At 40.4% G+C, this 22877-nt stretch overlaps 1 protein-coding gene across 14 annotated transcripts in view; it reads left to right on the top strand.

The window, feature by feature from the left end:
• The window catches only part of PTK2 (protein tyrosine kinase 2), a 191183-nt gene that overhangs the window by 55952 nt on the left and 112354 nt on the right, over nt 1-22877 (top strand). For 6 of the 14 annotated variants that reach the window (XM_064643893.1, XM_064643912.1, XM_064643920.1 and 3 more), the window contains exon 1: nt 2151-2537. The exons of 2 other annotated variants lie outside the window; for them this stretch is intronic. In XM_064643893.1, coding sequence (XP_064499963.1) covers nt 2435-2537 — 103 coding nt within the window. In that variant the 5' untranslated portion in view covers nt 2151-2434. Of the gene's footprint in view, nt 1-2149; nt 2538-22877 lie in introns of those variants that run through there. 6 more of the 14 variants (XM_064643931.1, XM_064643965.1, XM_064643949.1 and 3 more) reach the window with 2 other exon arrangements.

Here is a 22877-nt window from a genome sequence, read left to right on the forward strand (position 1 = left end):
TGTCTACAGGGTACCTCTAACAGAAACAGTTCTTAATTAAGAAATTAAATATTTTTTTAAAATCTTAGCATCAAGGAAGCACCTGGCTTATGTGAAAAAATAAATAGAGTGTAAAATGCTGGATAGCCTCTAAAATTGAATAAAAAAATCTCTCATGCTATGAAGTACTGTGTTTTCACCTTCATTTTGTAGCCTAATACAACAAGAAGAAAGTATGTCCTTGAGGAGAATGATGCTAATACTGGTATTATATGAGCAGGCAGTTTCTCTTGACACTTGGATTGATAATCTGTATTAGCCTCATCTGTTAAAAGTGTAAAGAAGAATGTGAGTCCACACATTCTGTTTATTAAACTCTCCTTGGTAATGCACTTACCAGTTGATATTTAAAGGGTTTTGTTTTCATGATAAAATTTTAATTTAGACCTTCCCCTTTTTACTTCTGGATTTTTGTAGCAGCTTTTCTACAAAACACTTTGTTTTTATGGAAGAAACACATTTTTTTAATATATTTTACACCCTAGAGCACAGATCAAACCAACTTAAGGAAAACTGAAGAAGTATCTGTGGCTTTCCTTTTTCTGAGGAAACAAGTCTGACTTGCTCAAGGTCACCAAGGAAAGCCCATGGCAGAGCTGGATGTGTAAAAGCAGCTTTCCTGCCCTGTGAGCTGCAGAACCAGAAGGGCACCGAGCCCCTGTCTGTGCCTCTTCTGTACCCACACAAATACAATAACTGGTATTTTAAATATTATTATAGCATGTTTTGCTTTATTACTGAAGGTAAATACAATCGACCTTGTCCCTGAAAGTGTTTGTCTGTCTGTGTAGCACTGAAGGGCTTTGAAAACTTTATGGTGGGGGGAGGAAGGCACCCAGGCATGTCTTCAGTTCCCTTTGGCTTTCTCCAGCCCCAGAAAGAGCTTTGTGCCTGAGCAGTGATGCAGAACATCTGATGAGCCTGGTTGTGGCCTAATCTCTCTCTCTCTCTCTCTCTTTTTTTTTAGTGAATATTTTTTCTCCTCTAAATAGAGAAGAAAACAATACTTAAATACAGTTGTTGCTTTGTTGTTTTTGTTTTTTTTTAATCAAAAATTTTGACGTACACCACTAATTCTGCATAGCCAGTGTATTGAGAAATGAGATGGCAGCAAAGAATGGTAATTAAACATATGCTGTAGACGAGTGCGTGCTGCTACAAGTAGGCAGATAGGTTAAGTTGAAGGCTGCTGGCTTTAGATTAATTCCCTTTTGGTGCTAGTCTTGGATAAGCCTTACGCCTTACTGCTGAGGGCTGGGAGTGAGAAGAGATTACAGTGGAATATATAAAGAGCTTTAATGATCAGTGTGAGTCTTGTTCCTGTTGAATTATTATTAATATGTATTTTAGCTAATTCAAGTTATAATTTTTGTGAACTATTTTACTGGGTGTAAAAGGGATATTTTTTTTTTTTTTAATTCTGTATACACATTCTGCCTGGATGTGTGTTTGTAAACACAGGCTTTTTCAACGTTTACACTCACGATTTTAAAAGAAAAACGGTTGTAAGCAGTTTTTGATGTTAGGTACTGCAAAGTTAAGAAGAAACAAAGGCCGTGCACCATCTGGGGTGTATGTTTGAGGTGACCTTTGCCTTCTGATGAGATAAAGAAACCCTGGGTTTAGAGTGGGGCTGGATGTGGCACCGAGTAACCCCTGGGCGTGGGCTGTGATATTCGCTGTTTAAGGCAAAGCATCACCACCAGCGTTCTTCCGTCAGTGACTCCTGTGGAGTGGGGCAGGTGGTGATGGAGGGTGCGACCCCAATTCCTGCTGAAGTTTAGGGAAGTTCCCGTGCGGTTATAGGGAAGTTCTCCTGTGCTTTCACGGTGTCTGGAGTTGTGTTAGTAAGCGGAGATCAAAAACGTATAAAAGCGATGGCAGAACGCGGGTTTTGGGGAGTAAGGGGCTGTTAGGGGGTGGCCGGTGTGCCGCGGGTCAGGCGGGATTTCCAGCCCTGCCTTTCCGCAGCGGGTGAACCGGAGGCTGCCGGGCGCGGGCAGCAGACGGGGATTAGCATATTAATAGGCGCTGGGTAATCGCCTCCCGCCCCTGCCCGCCCTCCTCCGCAGGGCTCACTCCGCCTCGGCACCGCACCCGGGGAGGAGGAAGAGGAGGAGGAGGAGGATGCTCCGGGGCGGGGGAGGATGAGGCAGCGGGGCAGCATCCCCGCTCCGGAGCGCGGCGGTGCCCCGGGCGGGCTGCGGGACCGCGCTCCCCCCGCAGCCGGGTGAGGCCGCAGGGCTGGGGCTCCCTCCTCCTCTCCTGGGGCTCCCTCCTCCTCTCCTGGGGCTCCCTCCCCGCCGGGGGATCCGGCACGTCCAGGCGGCTCCGGGAGCGGTGAATCGGGACATTGTGTGCCGGGGCTGGCCGGGATATCGGGCACGGTCCGTGTATGTGGCTGCTGGAGGTGGCCGGGCAGCAGCCCCCGAGGCGGGCAGGTGCGGGCTGCATGGAGAAGAGCGGCTGCAGCCCCTTCCCGATGTGCTGGGCGAAAGGTATGCGGCTTTTATTTGTATACAAGTGTTTATTCATTTGATGTATAAATATATGTGTATTTATTTTCCCCCTCTTAATGTAACGTTTTACCACCTGTGGTTCTGTAGGTTTTTCCTTATCAAAGCAGAAAGCAAAGCTAGGAAATAAAATATTCTGGTCATGCGCTTGCAGTGCGGAGCTGCCCCTCCGCAGGAGCTGCTTCACCTGACAGCTGGGATGCTTTGGGGTTGGTTTTTCCCCCCACACACCCCTTCTGCCTTTGAGAATGATTTGAAATGAAAGAGCGCTTGAGCTGTTTGGTTTGTACTTGCAGTGATGTGAGGATCTGACGGCTTTGTTTGTGATCTTTGTATGTTTGAAGCCACTGCGAGGGTGATTCTGCTTTTCACTCACCTTTTGGAAGAAGTAGTTTTTCAAGTGTCTGAGCGTAGGCAGCGTTTGCAGTGGAAGAATAACATCTTTTTACTTGATGTCTCGGAAGTTGCCACCCCTATTATCCACCCCCCAAACCAGAGACAATAAGTAGCCACAGAGCATGCATTTATTACAATGAGAGGGTTGGGCTTGAAATTGAGGTTTAACAATAGTTAGATGGACATGGGAAACTCACTCACGTGATAATCTTAACTTGCACCCCGAGACATTAATATTTACCGTATTATAATCTAGGAGGTATTTGTATATTGGAGTTGTGGGTGTGAGTATACAGGGATTAAGCTCCAAATTCTGTTAGTAGCCAAAGAATCAAGTCTTCCTTAGATGGAAAACAACTAAAAGGTTGAGTGTTGCTGGTCGTAAGCATAACTTTCCTCGTGCTTGCTTTCATTTCAGTGTACTTTCTTTTTTGGAAGAGAAGCTGGCAGTGAAGTATTGCGTCACCGTAATCTTGGAGCACAGACAGGCTGTTACTTCAGAAGTTCAGGGCAAATGTATCTGAACTAAGGATTTGGTAGGCAGAGCTGATGATTAGTTGTCTTGGAAAAAAATAACGTTAAGTTTATTTAGAATTTTTATTGTCTCGTCATTTGGAGGACACACGAAGGAGCATTTAACACTGTCTTTGTCTTGCCTCCTTTCTGCACCTTGCTGAACTGTTCAGCTAAACTAGTATTTGCCACACATAGACGTATTATGGTAGCACACAGAGGAGAAATAACTTAGGAATGGGAGAACTTGGAACACCACACCCTGGTAATGTCTCGCAAAGTACAGAACCTGTCAACTCTCGGGGGAATAATAGTTAATAAACAGTGAGTAACAGTAGCTGGAAACAAAGCTAAAACAGTGTGTGCTTTGTGCTTTGCTTTTAGTAAAACTTGTTTACCGTGAAGGGATAATAACAATGCCAGATCCTGCGTGTCATAAATTGGAAAACAAAAGTATTAGATGAAATTTGAATTTGTCTCCTCAGAGTACTGTGAGGGTCAGGATGAAGGTGCCTCTCAGAGAGTAACTTCTAAAAGCAGGGAACAAAAATCTTCTGTAAGCAAAAGCAAGTAGTTGCCATCTGTTGTTAAGGCTGGTTAGTATTGGGGTATCAGTTTTCCCCCTCTTGCTCCAGCCCCAGACGATGCCACAGCAGGGCTGGGGATGGCTGCCTTGGGCCACGATAAAAGGTATCGATTCCCCCCCACCCACTCCAGCAACTAAAATGAATGAAAAATAATCTCCGTCTTCCCCTGGTCACCTGTGTTCTCAGAACCCAACTTCAGGGGAGATTGCCTATCCAGCCTCCTGTGCCCTGAAATACGGAGAGCAGCCCTGTAATCTCTCTTTATTCCTGTTGGGGGGAGAAGGGGGACACCAGGAGTTGCATAAGAGGACAAAGGCACCAGCGTCTTTGTGGCTGTCAATTGTAATGATTTCTAGAATAAGCTACATCTCAGGCTCCCCAAAAAATAGGACAGATGAGAAATAGCTTGAGCTATATTTGTCATTGAATGGTGGCCATGCCTTAGTCGATGATTACTCTGTGTACTGTTCACCGGCTTAACCTTAGGGAAATGAGACGGATCTGGCCTACTTTGATAAGGGCTGTGAGATATCTGCAGTCAAAGAAAGGTAATATATTAATGAGAGAAACATTTAGTTGGATATCTTTATGTTGGCTCTTTGGTTTTTCTGTTAAGGCTTCAGGTTACCTGCAGCAAAACCTGATAAAACTTCTAAAAGTATTTTATAACGTCTTAAAATGTGATCTTAATGCGTATGTTCTGTTATCCATAACTTCTTTCTAAGTGATCTGTTCTCTTTTGAATGGGACAGATTAAGCTTTCTCTGTATCAGGTGTGATCTCAGCAAACGTTTGTTCTCTGAAAAATGCTTTGAAATATTTCAGTGAGTCTGTGTTCATACAGAGCTTCTGCTTTTTTTTTAGCATTCTTAAATCTAAAATCGTCAAATCTTCTTAGCGATAGCGCGGGATGACCTAATTGCAGCCAATTCTGTGGCTCTGTCTGTAGGACTGCATCAAAGAATACGATCTTTGCTTGATTTATAAAGTACTTGCATAGTCTGTGTTGACAGGTTTTTACCTTCTCTTCACGCTGAACTCCAGTCTAAGCAGTGTTACTGAATTCAATAATTTAGGCTGGATCTGCACACTCCAGATTTCAGGGTATTTCCATGGGTGAATGAAGGGAAAGTTCGTGTTTTGTTACTGGCATATTTCTTCTCAGAGTCTGTATTACTTTACTTTAGTAGTGATAGGAGTAAGACATTTTTGGCTGCTTCCTCCTCTCCCATTAAGTAATTTGAAACTTAAAATCTCTGGTCTTGTGGAATAAACATCCTCAAGCTCCGTTACAACTTCGGGTGTCTTGATGCATAGGAGGGCAGTACTTGTTTCCCAGTTAAGTGCTAAAACTTTGTACTGGTATCATACTGGGATGTTTTCTTTCTTCCTCTAACAGCAGACTAGAAAGTAGTCATGGATCATTAAAGACTGACATCTCTGAACTTTGCCAAGACTGTTAATGGAATAATGTGTTGTACTTCGGCTTAGATACTTTTTTTGGTGAGCTTTTTCCCTGTTTCCTGTGAATTCCTGCCACGTTAACCCTACAGACTAACTTGGTGAAAGCAATCTAAATGTGACAGTTCAGGACAGTTGGGCAACTCTGCTGTAGATCTGTGAATTATCCACCCCAAGGAGGAGGAAATTTATTGAATGACTTCCATGTAAAGAGCTCTGTTTAATCATTTATGAACAATTAGTTGACGTGATGTTAAATGTGTGTCATGCAAGTTAGTGCCGGCTGATCACAGTTCTTTGAACTCAACCCTTCAGACCAATATGGAAAGGTCTACATTGGCTTAAGATAATCAAGCCCAATTAAGTCAAAAACCTTGTCTTGATTAAAATAACTGTTAAAAAAATCTAAGCTGGTGGCATTATGAAATATAATAATTCTACTGGGAAAGAATTTTACCCTGTCTATCGCAATCTGTTAATGTTGCAATCTTTTTTTTAAAGAGATAAGCAGTTCCAAGTTAAATGTTGTTTTATTTTCTGGTGAGCCCTGCTGATTCAGGGGGGTGTGTTCACATGGAACTTGCTGCTGTTCTGTTGAGTATGACCAAGATAGTTGGATACATAAGAGAAAAGTTCAATGCTGTTTCTCCTTTGCCTCCCTAAGTCTTGCTGTTTTGCTAACAAGAGTGAAGATTTTCAGTCCAACAGACCCTCAGGTTTTTAGGTGAAAGGTAATCACTAAGAGGGGACACGGTGGTAGAAAACAGAGTTAAAGGAGGTTGCTGATACCACAAAGGTGGGCTGAGAAATAATCTCTAACCCGAGACTTCTATTTCTCTGATGCAGACACTGTATATATAACATAGAAATGTAATTGCTCTTGTGTATTAGGAAAGGGAAAAAAGCCTTTCCGTTGGCGTGAATGTTCTGCTGCATCTTCACAGTGGGTTTCAGTTGAGGTGACTGGAGGGAAGCACCCACTGTTGTACTTTTTGTTGATCTATAGGTGTAATTTGGGAATGCTGTGAAGTGCTTTTTCCTTGGTGTCTGAGGGAAGAGTCTAGTCTGTCATTTGACAATCTGTTGTTGACTACATTGGTTACATCAGCTGTTTCCTTCCAAATCATAAACTTGCCTAAACTTTTGTTAAACTTGATTAACTTCATAGCTTCTTAAGCTGTGAGATTTGCAAATCGTAAAAAGCATCTCTGAATTCCTGCGTGCCTGGGTGGGGTTTTTTTGCAGTCTTTGTAGAAAAAAAGAAAAATAATGTTAATCTCATCAAACTAATTTAAAATTTAAAAACAGTTCATAGAATGGTTTGGGCTAGAAGGGACTTTAAAGATCATCTTGTTCCAACTCCCCTGCTGTGAGCAGGGACACCTTCCACTAGACCAGGTTTCTCAGAGTGTGATATTCCAGAAATGCCTGTGTATATTTGAAAGGAGAAAATAGTCTGGAAAAGCAGGAGGGAGTCTTCACTTGAGTGCTACAGCACAGCATGCAGAAGCATTGATATTCTTAAAAGCATACAGGAACTATGGAGCTAGGGGAGTACTGGTGTATTCCCATTAGGGTGATTTGTTCCTTATTCAAAGGCTACTGGAATGGAAGATGGAGCTCGAGATAGTTTTACAAGAAAGGAAAGTGATTGTTTTAAGGGCTGGGGGAGCATTTGGTGTTCCCTGGGTAATGGAGATGTGTGATCTTATCAATTGTAGCACCTGGTAATGAGCCAGTGAACCAGCTTGGAATTAAATTCTGAGTTGCCAGGGAAAACCTGAAACTTAAGTAAGGAAAACAAAATGTTTTAAATATCCTTTTAAAGATGCATTAGAAGAAGGCTGAGGAGCAAACTGTGGGAGTCAGCACTTAAGTGGATGTTGCCTTGATGGAAATAAGGCATTAAACTAAAAAGTGAATGGGGAGTTTGTGGCCCTAATAGCTTTCTTATTCGGTTTATATTCGAAATTTTTATTGCAAGTCTCATTGTGTGTATATATTTACTTTCTGTATGGAAAATACATATACAGACATGTATAATTTTCCTTGCCCAGTTAGCCTGGCAACAGTTGCAGTATTTCATCCTTAGATACTGAACATGATCTCTTACCTGGTTTTGTGTTTTTAGCAAACACGATTCATTGGGCAACTGATCTTAATGCACAGCTTTATTGGAAGGACTGTGGTAGTGAAATTAGCTTTTATGAGGCTTTTTATGTTGCATTTTAAGAAATGTCTTGGCTTGTCTCAGTCCTTCACTTGTTGAAGTGTTGCTTATATAGAATAGTCGCACATTTGTGTCTTGTAAAAATTTTGATGTGCCAGCAGAGAGTATGTATTTTTCATTAATTATCTGAAAAAAAACCCTCACTAGTGTTCTTAAATTCATGACCTGACATGGATTTGTTCATGGTAATCTATTAAAAACTGGAGACATTTTAAATTAATATATGCTGTAACATTACAGTAGGCAAACCCTTAGAAGCTGCTGAATTCCATAACCTGGAACAGCAAACAAAAGCCAGACATAAGGAAATGTCTTTGTAACTGTTATATTAAAACAAACCTAAGTACAGGACATGATAAATGTATTTGATTATAGCAGTTATAAAAATATTGTAGCATTCAGGAAGATTTTCATTCCAACTTCCAGAATGAATGAGATCCCTGCAGTATCTCCTGTTGAATCCAGGTTGACAATTAATGGTGCCAGTTTTTCGTGGTTATAAAGGGTAGGGGTTGCTGAGGTTATGGAGGTAACTGGTGGTTGCCCAGCACTTAAGTGACATAAAGGCAGAGGGCTGGATTTTCCTCTTCTGATATTTAATGTAGCTTAGCATAGATGTTATGAAAAGTATTTCTGTGTGCATTCAATCCTACTGAGTCATTTCATTGAAAATCATCTGTAAACAAACTCCTTTTATTTCTCTATTTATTTACTTATTTGGTAGCCAAGGTTTGTTACTTTGCCAGAAGAGAGATTGCTTAATCCTTTTCCCAAGCACCTTCATTGCCTTCTGAAATAGTGTTTCCTCTGCCAGTGATTTCACATCCATAAAACTGGGCACTGGGGGTTTTGGTTGAATTTTTTATTTAAATTGGGCTCACTCTGTGAATTAAGTGTTGTCCCATGCTGTATTGAGGAAATGTCTAAGGAAAAACAGCTTTTCCCATGGCCTAGGTCTTCTCATCTTCAGTAAATATGGGAGGAAAACCAGTGTGTGTGACTTTGAGTTCTGCCGTGACTTGGTACAGCTGCTCAGCAACTGAGCACGTCAGTGGTGAGCTGTACAGGGTGTCACATCAACAGGTCACAAACATCATAAACTGAGATGTGAGTGGCATTTTGAGACTGAAAGCCAAACTTTGACTTCAGTCTGGTGTGCTGGAGAACTAAAAGTAAAACCAGACTTTCCGTACTTGAACGATCCTTCTTGGTAAAGCTGAATTAATTATTGCCAGTGTTAGGTCATGGATCCCAATACTGGCTGAGTTTTCTAATAACCATATGAAGATAATGGTGGCAAAGAACAGTTTCATCACAAGTGGTTGCAGGGTGAGTAATGGTCTGTGGTCCTCCTAAGTCTTTATTTCTAGGAAGGAGGGTGGGAAGGAATTGGGTGTGTTCCCAAAGCTTCTCAGCTGACTTTGGAAGATAAGGGGCAATAAGATTCAGGCTCTTCTCATAGGCTTTCTGCTCTTATGGTTGCAATTCAGCAATGATCTGTTGTCCTTGCTGCTGTGGTGAGATACAAGGAATCATATTCCTGAAATCCTAGTGTATTCAACTCAAAGGGGGTTTTGTCTGGCCTGTGACATGATGGTTGGTCAAGATAATCTGGAGAATTGCAACAAAGATACTTTAAAGTAGAGCAACCTTTTCGATTTGATCCTAACAAATGATTCCCATACAACAACTTGCATTGCCAGGGACCTGAACAGCAGCTTTTTGTCCATTCAGGTGTTTGATTGCAGCGGTTTGGACTCGTCCTGGCAGAGTTAAAAGGTCTCTGAGCGATGGTTGTATGTAGCTGTACCTGTCCAACAGGAGCGTATTTGAGCTGCAGATTCCATTCCAAGGCATCACTCAGGTGACAGGGAGCTGTGTGTCTGTTCTTATTCCAGTGATAATTCCTGTATTATGTTTATGTGAGCAGGAAATAAATTACGATTTGCCCTCTGAGCTATTCTGAGCACGGTGCCCTCTGGCACGGAGGTGGGATGGGCAGATAATGGTGGTGCCTGTCAGGTCAATAAGTTAATGTTTTATCAACTATCTGCAGGTTTAGCAGAAGGTAGGCTTTTCTGTGTGTGTCTGAACCTGAAATTAAGGGGATTTTGTTCTAGTTATAATTTGGAGAACTTAATGCCTGGGGTTTTCTGCCCATAGGAGAATGTCATACGGTCATAGAATGGTTTGGGTTGGAAGGAATCTCCAAGATCATCTTGTTTCAATCCCTGTGCCATGGGCAGGGACACCTTCCAACTATCCCAGGTTGCTCCAAGCCCCATCCAACCTGGCCTTGAACACTTTCAGGGATGGGGCATCCACAGCTTCTCTGGGCAACCTGTGCCAGTGTCTCACCATCCTCACAGGAAAGAATTTCTTCCTTTTCTGCCCTTGAGATAAAAGATTTTCCCCTTTGTAATTTTGGTTTGCTTTCATATTTTTATATATATACACAATATTTCATAGAGTATATAATATAAAATACAAAGTGTATTGCGTACTATATATATGATTTTATAGACATAATATATATAAACTGAATATGTGGATGCAAGGTATATAATCAGTGCTTTGGAAGGAAAACTTGTTCTTTTTTCCAGAGTAATTTTGGGAGCGGTGTAAGCTCTGGTTTTATCTGATGCTGAACAAACTTTTTGCTGGTTTTGGAGGCACTTGATGTAGTTTTACTGGAAGAAGCTGTGCGACCTGCATTGGCAGTGGTGTTGGACTTCCATGTTTGAAGAACCAAGTTTGCACATCTAAATATAATTCAGATATCTTTTGTCAGTCTGGAGGTGCAATAAAAATTCATTTGGAATATTGCTCTTACCTGTCACATCTCGCTTGAGAACTCTGGATGTGGTCCATTTGTGCAGTTTAAGTCCAGTGTCCTACACTGATGAAAACCAAGGTGTTACAGTAGGAACAGCAGCACTTGCTGTGGCTGCCTAATAATTTCGGTGGTAAACCCTCCTTCAGGTCATCTTCTATTCGGAATTATCAGAGTCCTTGTTGCTCCTGCTGAAATCAGTCTGGAATGTCAAAAATTGCTCATCCCTAAAATTTGAAGGGAAAATATTTGTGCTGTTTCTGTGTCTGGTCTGTTCTGCAGGGGGGCAGTGACAGTTGGAGACAGGAGTGGGAATGAGCTGGGAGTAAGAATTATCTGAAATCAGGAACAAGGACACCCTGGATACTCCTGGATACACAGCAAGGTCATGTCCATTATTCCTGTTTCATACTGTAGGAAAAGCAGGGCAAGTTACAGCACACTAATGTTTATCCAGTATAGAAAAGCAAAGGCAGCCACTCACCTCTGTTTAATCCAGATTTATCTCCAGTTTGGTTTTTCTTATGTTAAAACCACAGTCAAGCCAAAGTAAAGTAAACCAGGGTTTGGATGTAAAAATCTCAGGAAGAAGAAAAAAAATTATCATCAAAACAGGGGAAAACCTCTTGTATTTGAAACTGGTTGTAAGATGGGATCATACTTGGGTCTGCATTTATGAGTAAAGAGAGAGGTCAGCAGTAGTGGCTTAAGAATGTTATGTTCAGGTATCTGAAGTTACTTGTGTGGCTGCCATGGCTTGTGCATCTTCAGAAGGAGAAATGAAGGCAGCTTTGAAACTTCTACTCACAACTCTCGTGTATTTCTGCAGCATGATTTTGGGCAATTCAGAGAAGTTTAGTGTGAGCACAGTACTTAGACACGTAAAATCAAGAGGTAGAATAACAAATCTCACCTTAAAATGGTTTTTCACATCTGCCAAAAAAAATAATTTTATTTTAAAGAATCAGTGAATGATGCTTTAATCCAGTCAGTGTTTTCCTGCTCAGTGATAGGAATATAAACAAGAGGTTGAGTAAACTTCAGTTTTTTGAATAATGCTACATTTTGGGGAGTGGGAGCCATTCCCTTTCCCTGGTGTGGATGATGCCTGCACAGAGGACTTGACAGAATTTTGTTTCTATCTGTGGTACCTGTGATGCTTCAGCCCTAGAATAATCATACAAAGCAGTTGTTAATCTATAACTTTTTGTGAGTTATTAGCATAAAATTCTTGAAGGGAATATTTTCCTTTCTTTTATTAAGACTTGCTTTGCTCTATATATCCAATTTAACTCAGATTATTAATGTTGCTCCAATTTTTTGGGGAATGGGAGTAAAAATATGCCGGTTTGCTTCTTTTCTCTGCTAGGAAAAGTATTTCTCAGATCAGGCAGTAGGTAGGATGGGAGCTGTTGCCCTTCTGTTGTTGCAAGGACAGTAATGTAATAAAGTTGCTTGTAAAATGTGTCCTTTGTGACCGACTGGGCAGTTTTTGCAGGGCCGGGTCCTTTCAGGTGTTGAAAGCCTCCTCCTTCCTTTATCCACATGCACGTACATATTCCAGCTCTCACACCTGTCCATAAACATCTTGTGTGTTCACATCTGACATTCTCCTGGAAACCCACAGGGATGGCCATTGCCTTGCAAAATTAAGGCTGTACTGAGGGAAATGGGTGGATATTGAACACTTTAGGTTGTTGATTTGTTAATTATCGCCTGTGTTTTCTTTGACATCGGTGGTATGGTGTAATTTGGCACTGCATTTTTAGATGGCCTGTTATTTTTGGGTTTAATTACTACTTATTTGTGGTTTTTTTCCCTTTACTCGAACTCCTTTCACGACAGAGAGATGCTGTTTGTTTTATCACTGTGAACTGTTTTGTTTAGCATGTAAGAGTAGATTATATAAATGTTATACTAACTTGATTTATAGTTCAGAGCTTTCTGTCAAAACAGCATGTTCTTAGGAATACTCCCAGCATAATTTGTTGTCTCTCTTTAATCTTAATTTTGTTGCATTGAAACAAGCAAACAAGTAATTTAAGCCTCTCTGCAAGATGTCCTGAAAGAATTGACAAACTCTATCTGAAATAATTACTTTGTAAATAGACCTTATGTTGCTGTACACCTTTGCTAAATGCCTTTTAAAGCATTAGGGTAAATCTGTAAGTTTAATATATACTGTGCAGAAATATGTTTCCTTTTTTAAATTAGGCTCTGAAAGAATGAATCCAGTTCTAAAATGATGGCTTATATCTGAAAAGTAAGAAGCAGTGTCTTTTTTTTCCTGGACATTTGTCCGAATTATAAAAGCATCAACTCTTATTTTAGTGAGTTTTTTATATCAAGTGTTTTATAGGCAACAGAATTTAACAATGAAGGCAGACACTCCAGTGAAAAATATTCTCTCCTTTTTTACTATTACTGTTGCAATGACTAAATTGCAATATGCAAGAGAAGATGGATAAGAGATGTTTTTAAGAAATAACCTTGTATATCATAAAAGTGAAGTAAATAGAAACTCAACCAAGCTTTTGTTTGGTTTTGGTATTAGTTGTCTTTGTCTCCATAATCTTTATGCTGTGAGTTTCTTTTTATTAATTAAAACAGTGAAGAATCTCGAGTTGTCTGGTTTTAAGAAAAAAAATGGAGAATGGGTTGGCATTGAGTCTTCCACAGTTCGAGAGAAATCTCAATCTAATGAAGGAATCTTGAAAGAAATTCAGCTTTCTGACCTTGAGCCTGGTAGAGCATCGTTAAAATATGTGGATAAATGGGGGTGGGCTGTGCTGCAGCTTTGGCAGTGAGGAAGCATGCCAGGATTAGTTCCTGAAGGGTTTTTTTTCTTACAGCATCACCCTTGTGTGTATCTCACTTCTGCTGTGAGTACAGCAGTGTCACAGTCTGTGCAGCTCAAGTTCTTGCTGTGAAAAATACATTTTTCCACAAGTAGAGTGGAAAAGGGATGTTTTCAGTCTCTTAATTAACTGACATCCTAAATAAGGAATTAGCGTTGCACATTAGTGAGTCAGAATTTGCTCTTTCTTTTCAAAACTTTTCAATTGCAGTAAGAGAAGGATGGTGGCTTGAGGGTGTTTGTTGAGGGGGTTGGTCTTTATTTTTATTTTTTTAAATTTTTATTTGTTTTGCCTAGAGGGATAGAGTAAACCATGAAGTCTCATCAAGTATGCTGCTCTGTACTCTTTGTATTAGCAAAGTATTCTTCTGTTCACCTCTTAAAGTGGGAAAACTAATTTCCTTCTGGAGTGTGAAAATCGTTTGCTTATTTCTTTGGAGCAAATCGTATTAACTCTTAATGTCTCAGATTTTCCTCCGAATAGTGTTGTCTTTGACAGAAGAAAATAACTGCGTTTTGAGTGAGCTTTTCTCTTTGAATTCCTGTCAGCCACGAGACTCACTCGCTCTGCGAATATTCTGCAGCTGATTAAAATGTAATGGAATCATGCTTCCGACAAATGCTGAGCATCTTTAAAGACCATACTTTGACATTTACAAAATATTGAGAAATAATTAGACATTAGTTGTGCTTATGCTGCCGTTGACTGTGCCAGGCATATCTCAAATTAACCTCTTCCTTTACAGTTCATTGTAGTTACTCGTTCTGTCCTGTGTTCAAATGGTCTCTGGCCAAAAAGAAGCACAGCATTATCTGCTAAAAGTAACTACCACCTCTTCAAATTCCAGTCCCTGGCTGGAGACCTGTAGATGGTGCCATGATAGTGAACTCTCAGGTGCTTTGTTGATTTTGGTGCAAATTACAGGTGCTCATCACCGGCTTCCTGGTATCACATGCAAACAAACCCTACTTGTTTATCCTGTTCTCTGGGAATTCCATCCACTTCTGCCTGTGTTAAAGATTTTTGGTCTTCCCCCCCCCCCCCCCAAACTGCCCATTTAGTTAGTCAGAGTTGTCTGGGTACCAGCTAATAGTTGATAAATGGCTTTAAAGGACGAGGAAGAAAAGAAGGTTAAAGTTGAAAATGACACTCAAATTGCTAGTATTGGTAATTTAAACCAAATTATTTTTGCTTTCTTTAATCATTACAGTGGAATAGTTCCTGTTCCTCTCCTACCTCTGGCCTGCCCTCCCTTTATCTCTCCTCACCTCTCTCTTGACCAGGTGTTGAAAACCATTAAATGGTAAATAGTTGGGTGTCAGAGGCTCAGAGCTGTGAGATTTGGACTGTTGAACACAAAGCAAAACTAAACCCCCACCCACCCCCAAAGCCAGAAAACAAGAAACCTGGACTGATCTCTTTTGTCTTAAGAGAAAAATCATTTAAACAGCACCAGGAGGCCACAGAAGGGAATCAAGGGCTGCAGAGTTGGGAAAAGTGGAGGAGGAAACCCTTGGCAGGAAGGAAAGGAGGGTAGTAAGTTCTGCAGCTTTGGCAGCAGCAAGGGCAAATTATTAAGTTGGTGAAGCCGCCTGTGGTGACAACTTACTTGCTTTGACAAATTAACTCAAGCCTCTATACAAATACACTCTTCAGAAATAATCAAAGATCAATCCTGTAGCTTCTTACAGAGGCAGATCTTGGAAACCAGAAAAATTCCCTTAATGATATTTCACCATTAACTCTATGTGAGAACTTGAAGTGTGTGCAAGAAAGTATTTTATGTTTTAAAAAAAAACCCTCAGAAAATATTGCATTAATGATGGGACATCTTTAACTTAATTGGGCTTTTTTTAACATACATATATGAACCATTTTAAGGATCAGAATCCACGGTGTAGGCTTTTTGGATGCGTTCATAGATGTGCTTTTTTCCTAGAATAGTTTTATTTTCTGATTTGTTCTATCATAAAAATGTTATTTGAGCTCTTTTAGTTTTCTGACTTTATGTCAGTCTTTTCCAAGCCTGGAAGTCATCATCTTGCACTGGCAGCTATTATTGACTTGATAAATGTAGTCTATAAAACATGTCTCTTCATCTGAACTTTTTGGAAGCACTAATGGTCATATTGGACCTGTTGTAATGACTCCAGAGGAGAAAACAGACTGGAGCACCTCTGCTCTGGAGACAGACTGAGAGAGTTGCAGTTGTTCATTCTGGATAAGAAAAGGCTCCAGGGAGGTCTTGGAGCACCTTCCAGTACCTGAAGGGGCTCCAAGAGAGCTGGAGAGGGACTTTTTCCAAGGGCATGGACTGATAGGACAAGGGGGAATGGCATTGTGGTATTGAAGGAGGGCAAGTTTAGATTAGATATCATGAAGAAATTCTTTACTGTGAGGGTAGTGAGGCACTGGAACAGGTTTCTCAGAGAAGTTGTGGCTGCCCCATCCCTGGAAATGTCCAAGGCCAGGTTGGACGGGGCTCTGAGCACCCTGATCTAGTGGAAGGTGTCCCTGCCCATGGCAGAGGTTTGGAATGAGATGAGAAGAGATCGGTTTTTCATTTTGTCTCTAGCTACCATGAGGTGGTTATTTTAAGATAAATGTAAGTGTATTAGGAGCACAGGTTGCCAATATATGAAACCTCTACTTCCTGAATCATAGAATCATAGAATCGATTGGGTTGGAAAAGACCTCCGAGATCATCGAGTCCAACCCTTGGTCCAAATCCAGTCCATTTACTAGATCATGGCACTCAGTGCCACGTCCAATCTGCGTTTAAAAATCTCCAGGGATGGTGAATCCACCACCTCTGAAGTTCACGTGCGAATGTGTTTTAGTTGCCAGAACCTATTGTGTTTTCAGGCCAAGTACAATTCAGCATTTAAAAACTGCACATGTTGAAGTAGCCACTCCTCACCCCAAATTAATATTCCTGTATGTTCTAAGAGGGGCTGAAGGAAGATGGATTGATAGCTCTGTGTGTGGTGTTGGCTTATGGAGGTGTCTTGTTTGTGTAACACCAACTTAATTTATTACCACCTGCTGTTTCTGCAAATGGTGAGATTGTCGCACACAAATTGCATATTTCATCACTGTGATGGTGGGAATTGATTTATTGTTTCCAGGGAAATAATTGAGTAGAATAAAGATGCACTGTAAAGTAAGTTTCATCTTTATGAGCTTCTTAATACCTGTTCATGATCAAATATGTTATAAAAAGATGCAGTAAATTCTTGTGGGGGTAGTGAAACCTTTACTTGATGTCTTCAGGTTTGCCCCAGTTTCTTGACCATGAAGATGTTAAAGCAGTCACCCCTTGTCTCCAGTGGTACCCTCCCTGATGAGGGCACACACTGGTGGTTTGGTAGATCTGTGCTCATGTCTATGCTCACTCACCTGCTGATGGGTTGTCAAAGACTGTGCCAAAACTGAATTTCACTGCTGTTTTTGAAATGTGTAGCAGTTGAATCAGATATTTCTGCCCCCATTCCATGTTGTTTGAAATTAGATAACTGTCAGTAAGTACTGAATATCTGGATTTTCTCAGGTGGGATGAGGTGGACCGAGCAGTCGCTCTCATGGAAGAGGCTGACGCTGGTTGTGGCAGAGGCTGTGTTGGGTTTATTGCTCATGCATTGCAAAGCATGATGTGGTTCTGACCCAGGGTGTCCCCTGCCATGGGAGGCTGGAAAATGATGCCACGTACCATGATCGAGTATTCTTGAGGTGTTGGTGCTTGATTTCTTCCACAATTTGAAGTGACAAAACCAATGAAGCTTCATTGTAGCAAAACTTGTCTTGCTGTAGGCAATTGAACCCAGGTCTTCCAGGTTCCAATTAACTTTTCTGCCACAGACCAATATTTTATCCTTTTAAGTATTAGGTTTCTCTTCCTTTGTTGAAGGAAGCCCTAAAGTAAATGTATCTCAACTGATTAATACCAGTTGAAATGGCTTTTTTCCCTCGTTTAAAATCTCAAGAAGTGATTCAGTTGGAAGTAGAATGGTCTAATCGCAAGTGTTACCTTCTTCAGCTCAGAAGTTTTAACTTTTTTGATGGTTTTTATCTCATTCAAAGCCAAGTCTTTGGCTGATCTGAGGTATGTGCTTGAGATGGTTATAGAAAAAAGAAAATTAAATCATTTTTCTAGCATCAGTACTTTGGTAAGTGGTTGTCTTTTTCCTGTCCCCACTTACTGCACATTGAGGAAACACCCAAAACAAACATTCTGAACCCACTTTATATGGTAATCAAGTTACCTAAGTGAGAGCTTTCCCTTAAAATTGTGACTTCCTTAATGTCAAACATCAGGACCTTTGGTATTTTAAACATGCTTTAATTAATCTAAACTCAAGGAAGGTTCAGTAATCCTGTGTTAGTACACTGGTGGTAAATGAGTGAAAAATACCTTTAGTGGAGGCCAAGGGTGTTTTCCTGGATGATGCCAGTTTTCAGAGCTTTTCAGTGTTGATGGTTCTTTTCAGGGACTTAATGGAACAGTCACTGGAAGACTCCACAAAAATCAGTAGCATCAACTTCAATGGGATTAAATTAAAAAGAGCAAAGGCAGTGAATGCCCTTCCCAGTAGATGTGTAGTGTCACAGTATGGAAGTCCCTGGTTTTGAGGGGACAGGGAATGTGTCCAAGGGAGAATTCCAGCTGCATTGAGGTTGTGAGTGCAAGGACACAGGTCCTGGGTTTAGTTTCAGCCCTACACAGGATGTCAAGAGCATAAAGCAATATGGAATCAGTGATATTGTCTCCAGAAGTCTTGAGAGGGCTCTGATGTTCTTAGTGGATGATTGTTTTAAATTGCCTTTCTAAGGCTGTATGAACTTGTGCACGATTTTGGGGTGTTTCTTCTTGGTTTGTGGTTTGTTTGGGTTTTTTCCTACTAAAAAAATCTTAATATATCTATAAATTGTGTATCTATCTGCCTCTAGCTTGACTTAGCCAGAGTACTGAGATTTATTAATCATCATAGTAGGGGCTTGGACTTGTGATCGTGTCAGTACATGAATCCTGGAGGCCACCAACTGATTCCTCACCAGACACGATGCCTTTACTTGTCTGTTAAGTCAAATAGCACATTTGGGAAAGTTTTGCCTCTCTTCTTTGATAGTTAAGCTAATTCTGCTTATGCTTCTTTGGAGATTGCCGGGCTAGTGAATGGTGTTGCTGGTGTCTAGGTCCTCAAACATAGCACAGAGCCTTGAGGAGCCAAGAGAATTGATTCCTAAGGGGATCCAAGGGAATATCACTACCTAGTCCAGTGTTCAGCATCTTATGTGAGAATGCAAAGAGACAAATGGTACATGCCCAGTTCCAGCTATGAAAATCACTGATATTTGTGTGTGTGTGTGTGTGTGTAGATAACACTGAAGGATCATCTCAAAAAGCTTGTGATAGGAAAATTATTGTGGTCAGCCTACACTGAACTTCCATTCAGTCAATTGAATAAGAATCACTTTATTCATAATTTCTACTTATATACCAAAGGCTGTAATTACTGGCTTTGGAAAACACTCGGGGCCATAATAGGCTTGAGGAAAATTTTTTACAGGTCATTGAATTTTGTAATAGGCCGTTGTCATGCTGTTCCTCTTGGTCACTTATGTGCCTTTTATCTGATGGTTAAAACTATTAAGGGGGATTAAACATTAAAAGGCAGTTGGAACATTTTGAATTATAGACAATAATGTAAAACTAGGAAAGGCAGGGTTCAAGTCAAGTGATAGCCAAACCCAAATGTGATACTGCACAGCTAGAATACCTTACTGCTCTCCTCACTACCTCTAGTTTCAGGCCATTCTAGTTTTTGATTTCTGAGATCCACACTTGCATCATCACCAGTTTTCATGAGTTTTACTGCTCTAGAAGGACAATAAAATCTTCCTGCTTGTATTTACTTCTAAAGGTGTTTAGAAGAAGAGCTTGTGCTGTGCGTGGCCTCCATGGAGCAGCATTTCAGTCAGGAGTATTAGAAAAGGTTATTTGAATTCATACAGCTCACTTTGGTCTCTTGTTTTGATGTTCACAGGAAGGGCTGCTGCCAACCAGTAGTACAGCTTCAAAATAGATAGAATTTAATTTTAACCTTTATTTTAAAACTGCACATTTATTACTTGCTCATTTCTGTGGTGCCTCTTGAAAGAAAACTACACCCCTGTAATTCTCTAGAGCTTGCTACAAGCAAGCAACAGCAAATGCAAGGGAAGATTAGTGTTTACTTGGATTTCAGTGGTGCCGAGGGACCACAGTGAAAGTTCAGAGTGCTATTGAGAAATTAGGCAAGTATCTAACTGGATACCATGTTCTAATTAAAGCATGTACAGACATTGATTTTCTTGTATTCCCAATACAACTCATGTTTCCTCACTATTAAATTTTTAACATTAAAAATAGAAAACGGTGCCAACTCCAAAGGGAATTGCTGGTAGTGCATATTATGCAATGTTTCAATAAAATTGGGTTAAACTGCGTGTTTAAGGTACCTTAGGGCTTGATCCTGTGGGATTTTTAGTGAGAAGGGTGGGTAATGTTTTCAATGTCACAGGGTGGACAGTGAGCAAGACATCTTGGGAATTTGAAAAGTTGCTGCTTGACACTACAAATAGTTCAACCTCTTGTCAGGCCACTGAAACTTTTCTCTATCCCTTCATCCCAAGGTGCAGCTTCCCAAGTAACAGCTACTACTTCCCTGGCACTCAGCAAAAGGCACTCACAAGTCCTCGAGCAGCCTCTGTCCACAGCAGCTGTATGGGGAATGTGCCTTTGTTTCATTTAATTCAGGCAATAAACTTATTTATTAATTTATTTTTTGCTGAGTTACACTTGTCTTTGTGTTTAACAGGCCCAAGGTTGTCGTACTGCTTTGGTTCATGTGGGTCTTGTAGTTCACAGTCTCTGAATTCTTCCTTTATGCTCCCCTGAAGGTTTAATCTGCTAGAACATTGATATAATTGAAATAAGTTTTCCCATATTGGCAACTTGTATTGCTAAACTTGTTTTGACTTTGGTCTGTATTACCTTTGAACTGTTGAAACATAGAATTAGTAACTGTTCAGGCAATATTCCCTGAGGGGAAGGGGAAATGGAATTGCCAGTACTGTTTTTCCATTTCATATTGATACACTGAAATACTTGGTGAGTCAATTTAGGCAAAAATAGATAATAAGAACTCGATTTTAAAATTGTTTTAATGTGTCTGGCTTTATACTTTGATCTGGGAGCCTTGATAAATGCTTTTAGCTGCAAATATTATACTTAAAAATACCTATTTTATGTGGAGGAGTGAGGAGAGAGCAGTGACCGGGGGGGATCAAAGAAGAGGCAGCAAGAGAAATAAATAAATGCCTTCTTGGATGTAGTCATAGCAAATATTACCAATAACAGTGGATATAGCTGAAAGATGTCGAAGGAAAAACAAAGAATTGCTGCTTTTTTCTTCTGCTTTTGAACATCAGCATTAGCTGAAAGGATAAGAACAAGAAAAATAAGCTCAGCAGGGAACAAACAGGGACATTCCAACGTGACTTATGGAAATAGCTGAAATTATTGACTGTCTCTGAAGGCTAAAGTGATCATTCAGGGAAAAAATACCCCATTTCCTCTCTTCCTATATTTGTTCCTAATTTGAAATCACAAACCTAATGGTTTTCTCAAAGTTTCACCCTTAATCTGCATCCTTAAATGTGTAACAAGATGTTGACATCAGGGAAATGCAGAAAGCCTTGTGGCACACCTGGAATGTTTGCTGCTGCTTCCCTGTGGCATCTCTGTGTTTATAACAGGCAGGGACACACCAAAAGTCAGCAGCGTTCTGGCTCTTAACACAGCCCCTGAAAATACCAGCTTTGTCATGGGGATAGTGGTTGAAATTGTACATAACACCCTGTCTTTCTGTGGGCTTGAGATAGTCAAGTGAATGTTTGCAAGGTGAGTTACAGCAGGATTTAATGCAGGCTGTGAAAACGGCTTGAGCTTGAAATTCATGAGATGTTTACTGTCTGATGTGAGATGTGTTATGGATAATTTATGAACTTAAGAGTGTGAAATAAATTCTTAATTTACTTTTCACCTCCAAATCACAAAATTTCAGACCTTGGAAGGGAGATAGTTTGGTCCAACTCCGCTGCTCAAGCAGGACCAGCTACAGCAGATTGTTCAGGACTGGGTCTGGTTGTGATTTGAATGTCTTCATGGATGGGGATTCCACAATCTCTGGGCATCCTGTTGCAGTGTTCACCCACCTGTGTAGTGCAAAAACCTCCTCTTAATATTTAAAATGGGAGTTCCTGTTTTTTCACATAATATCCATTAAAGCAGTGTTGTTTGTCAAGGATGCAAGTAATCTAAAGTATTTTATTTATTTTAATAATTGTAATATTTGAAAGTATTTTAAGTCTTGTAGAAGAATTATTACACCAGAACCAGTGAAAGAATCGAACTCTGAATTTTTATTGTATTTTTTATAGATTCTAATATTTTTAAACAGATTTGATAGATTTTTACAGATTTTTATAGGTTTGAATTGAGATGGACCAAGTTATAACCCATAGATGTCGATGCCTTCAAGCCTCAGATGGGAATCAGAATGTGGAGGTTGAGCAACAATAAAATTTCGTGGTGTCTGCAAAGGACATCGTGAAGTCACCATGTGAATAATTACAGCTTGGTTCCTTGTAGCATGAGCCTGTTAACACTGTGTTGTTGGCCATCTGCCAACACTAATATGAGGAACTGTTGTTTGGGTTTTTTTAATTTTTTATTATATTATCAAACTGCTGATGTTGAAGACATTATTGGCATTGAAACTATTTCCCATATGAGACGACTTGACTTTAGTATCAGTTTATTAATCAATTTGTAGCTAATTGATTTAAATATTTTTTAATGACTTTTGACTATCTCGTTAGTGGAAATGATTTAATTTCCAAGTACTCAGAGGTGGTGGTGAAACGTGACTTTGAACTTTGACTGTGCTACTGGAAGTCATAACAGTGGCTTTGTTCTTGATATAGTTAGCAAATGTGGGGATCTGTCAGCAGGAGTCACACTGAGCAGGAAATGGCTTCTCGAAGGATTTAACTTCCCTCAGCCTCAGGTGCTCCCACCACAGTAAAGAAAATCATCTGAACAATAATGTGCCGTAGTCTGGTAACAACTGCAGCATCTCAGCAGACCCACTCAGGATTTCTAGGCCAGGGCTGGTTTGCTTTTCTCTTCCCCACAAGCTTGGAATAATCCTTCACAGGACTGAGAAATCCATGTTTTCTCTGAAGGGCGAGCACCGGAGATCAGTATGGAAGCTCCCAGGCACGCTGGCACACGTGTTCATGTACAGGTTTGACCACACTTGATTTCATACCACTGGCCTGAATGTGCCCCAGCTCGGTTTTGCTACAATATCCAATAAAATACAGTAGAATTAAGTCACA

The sequence above is a fragment of the Pseudopipra pipra genome, chromosome 1 (assembly GCF_036250125.1).
Source record: "Pseudopipra pipra isolate bDixPip1 chromosome 1, bDixPip1.hap1, whole genome shotgun sequence".
NCBI classification, from domain to species: Eukaryota; Metazoa; Chordata; class Aves; order Passeriformes; family Pipridae; genus Pseudopipra; species Pseudopipra pipra.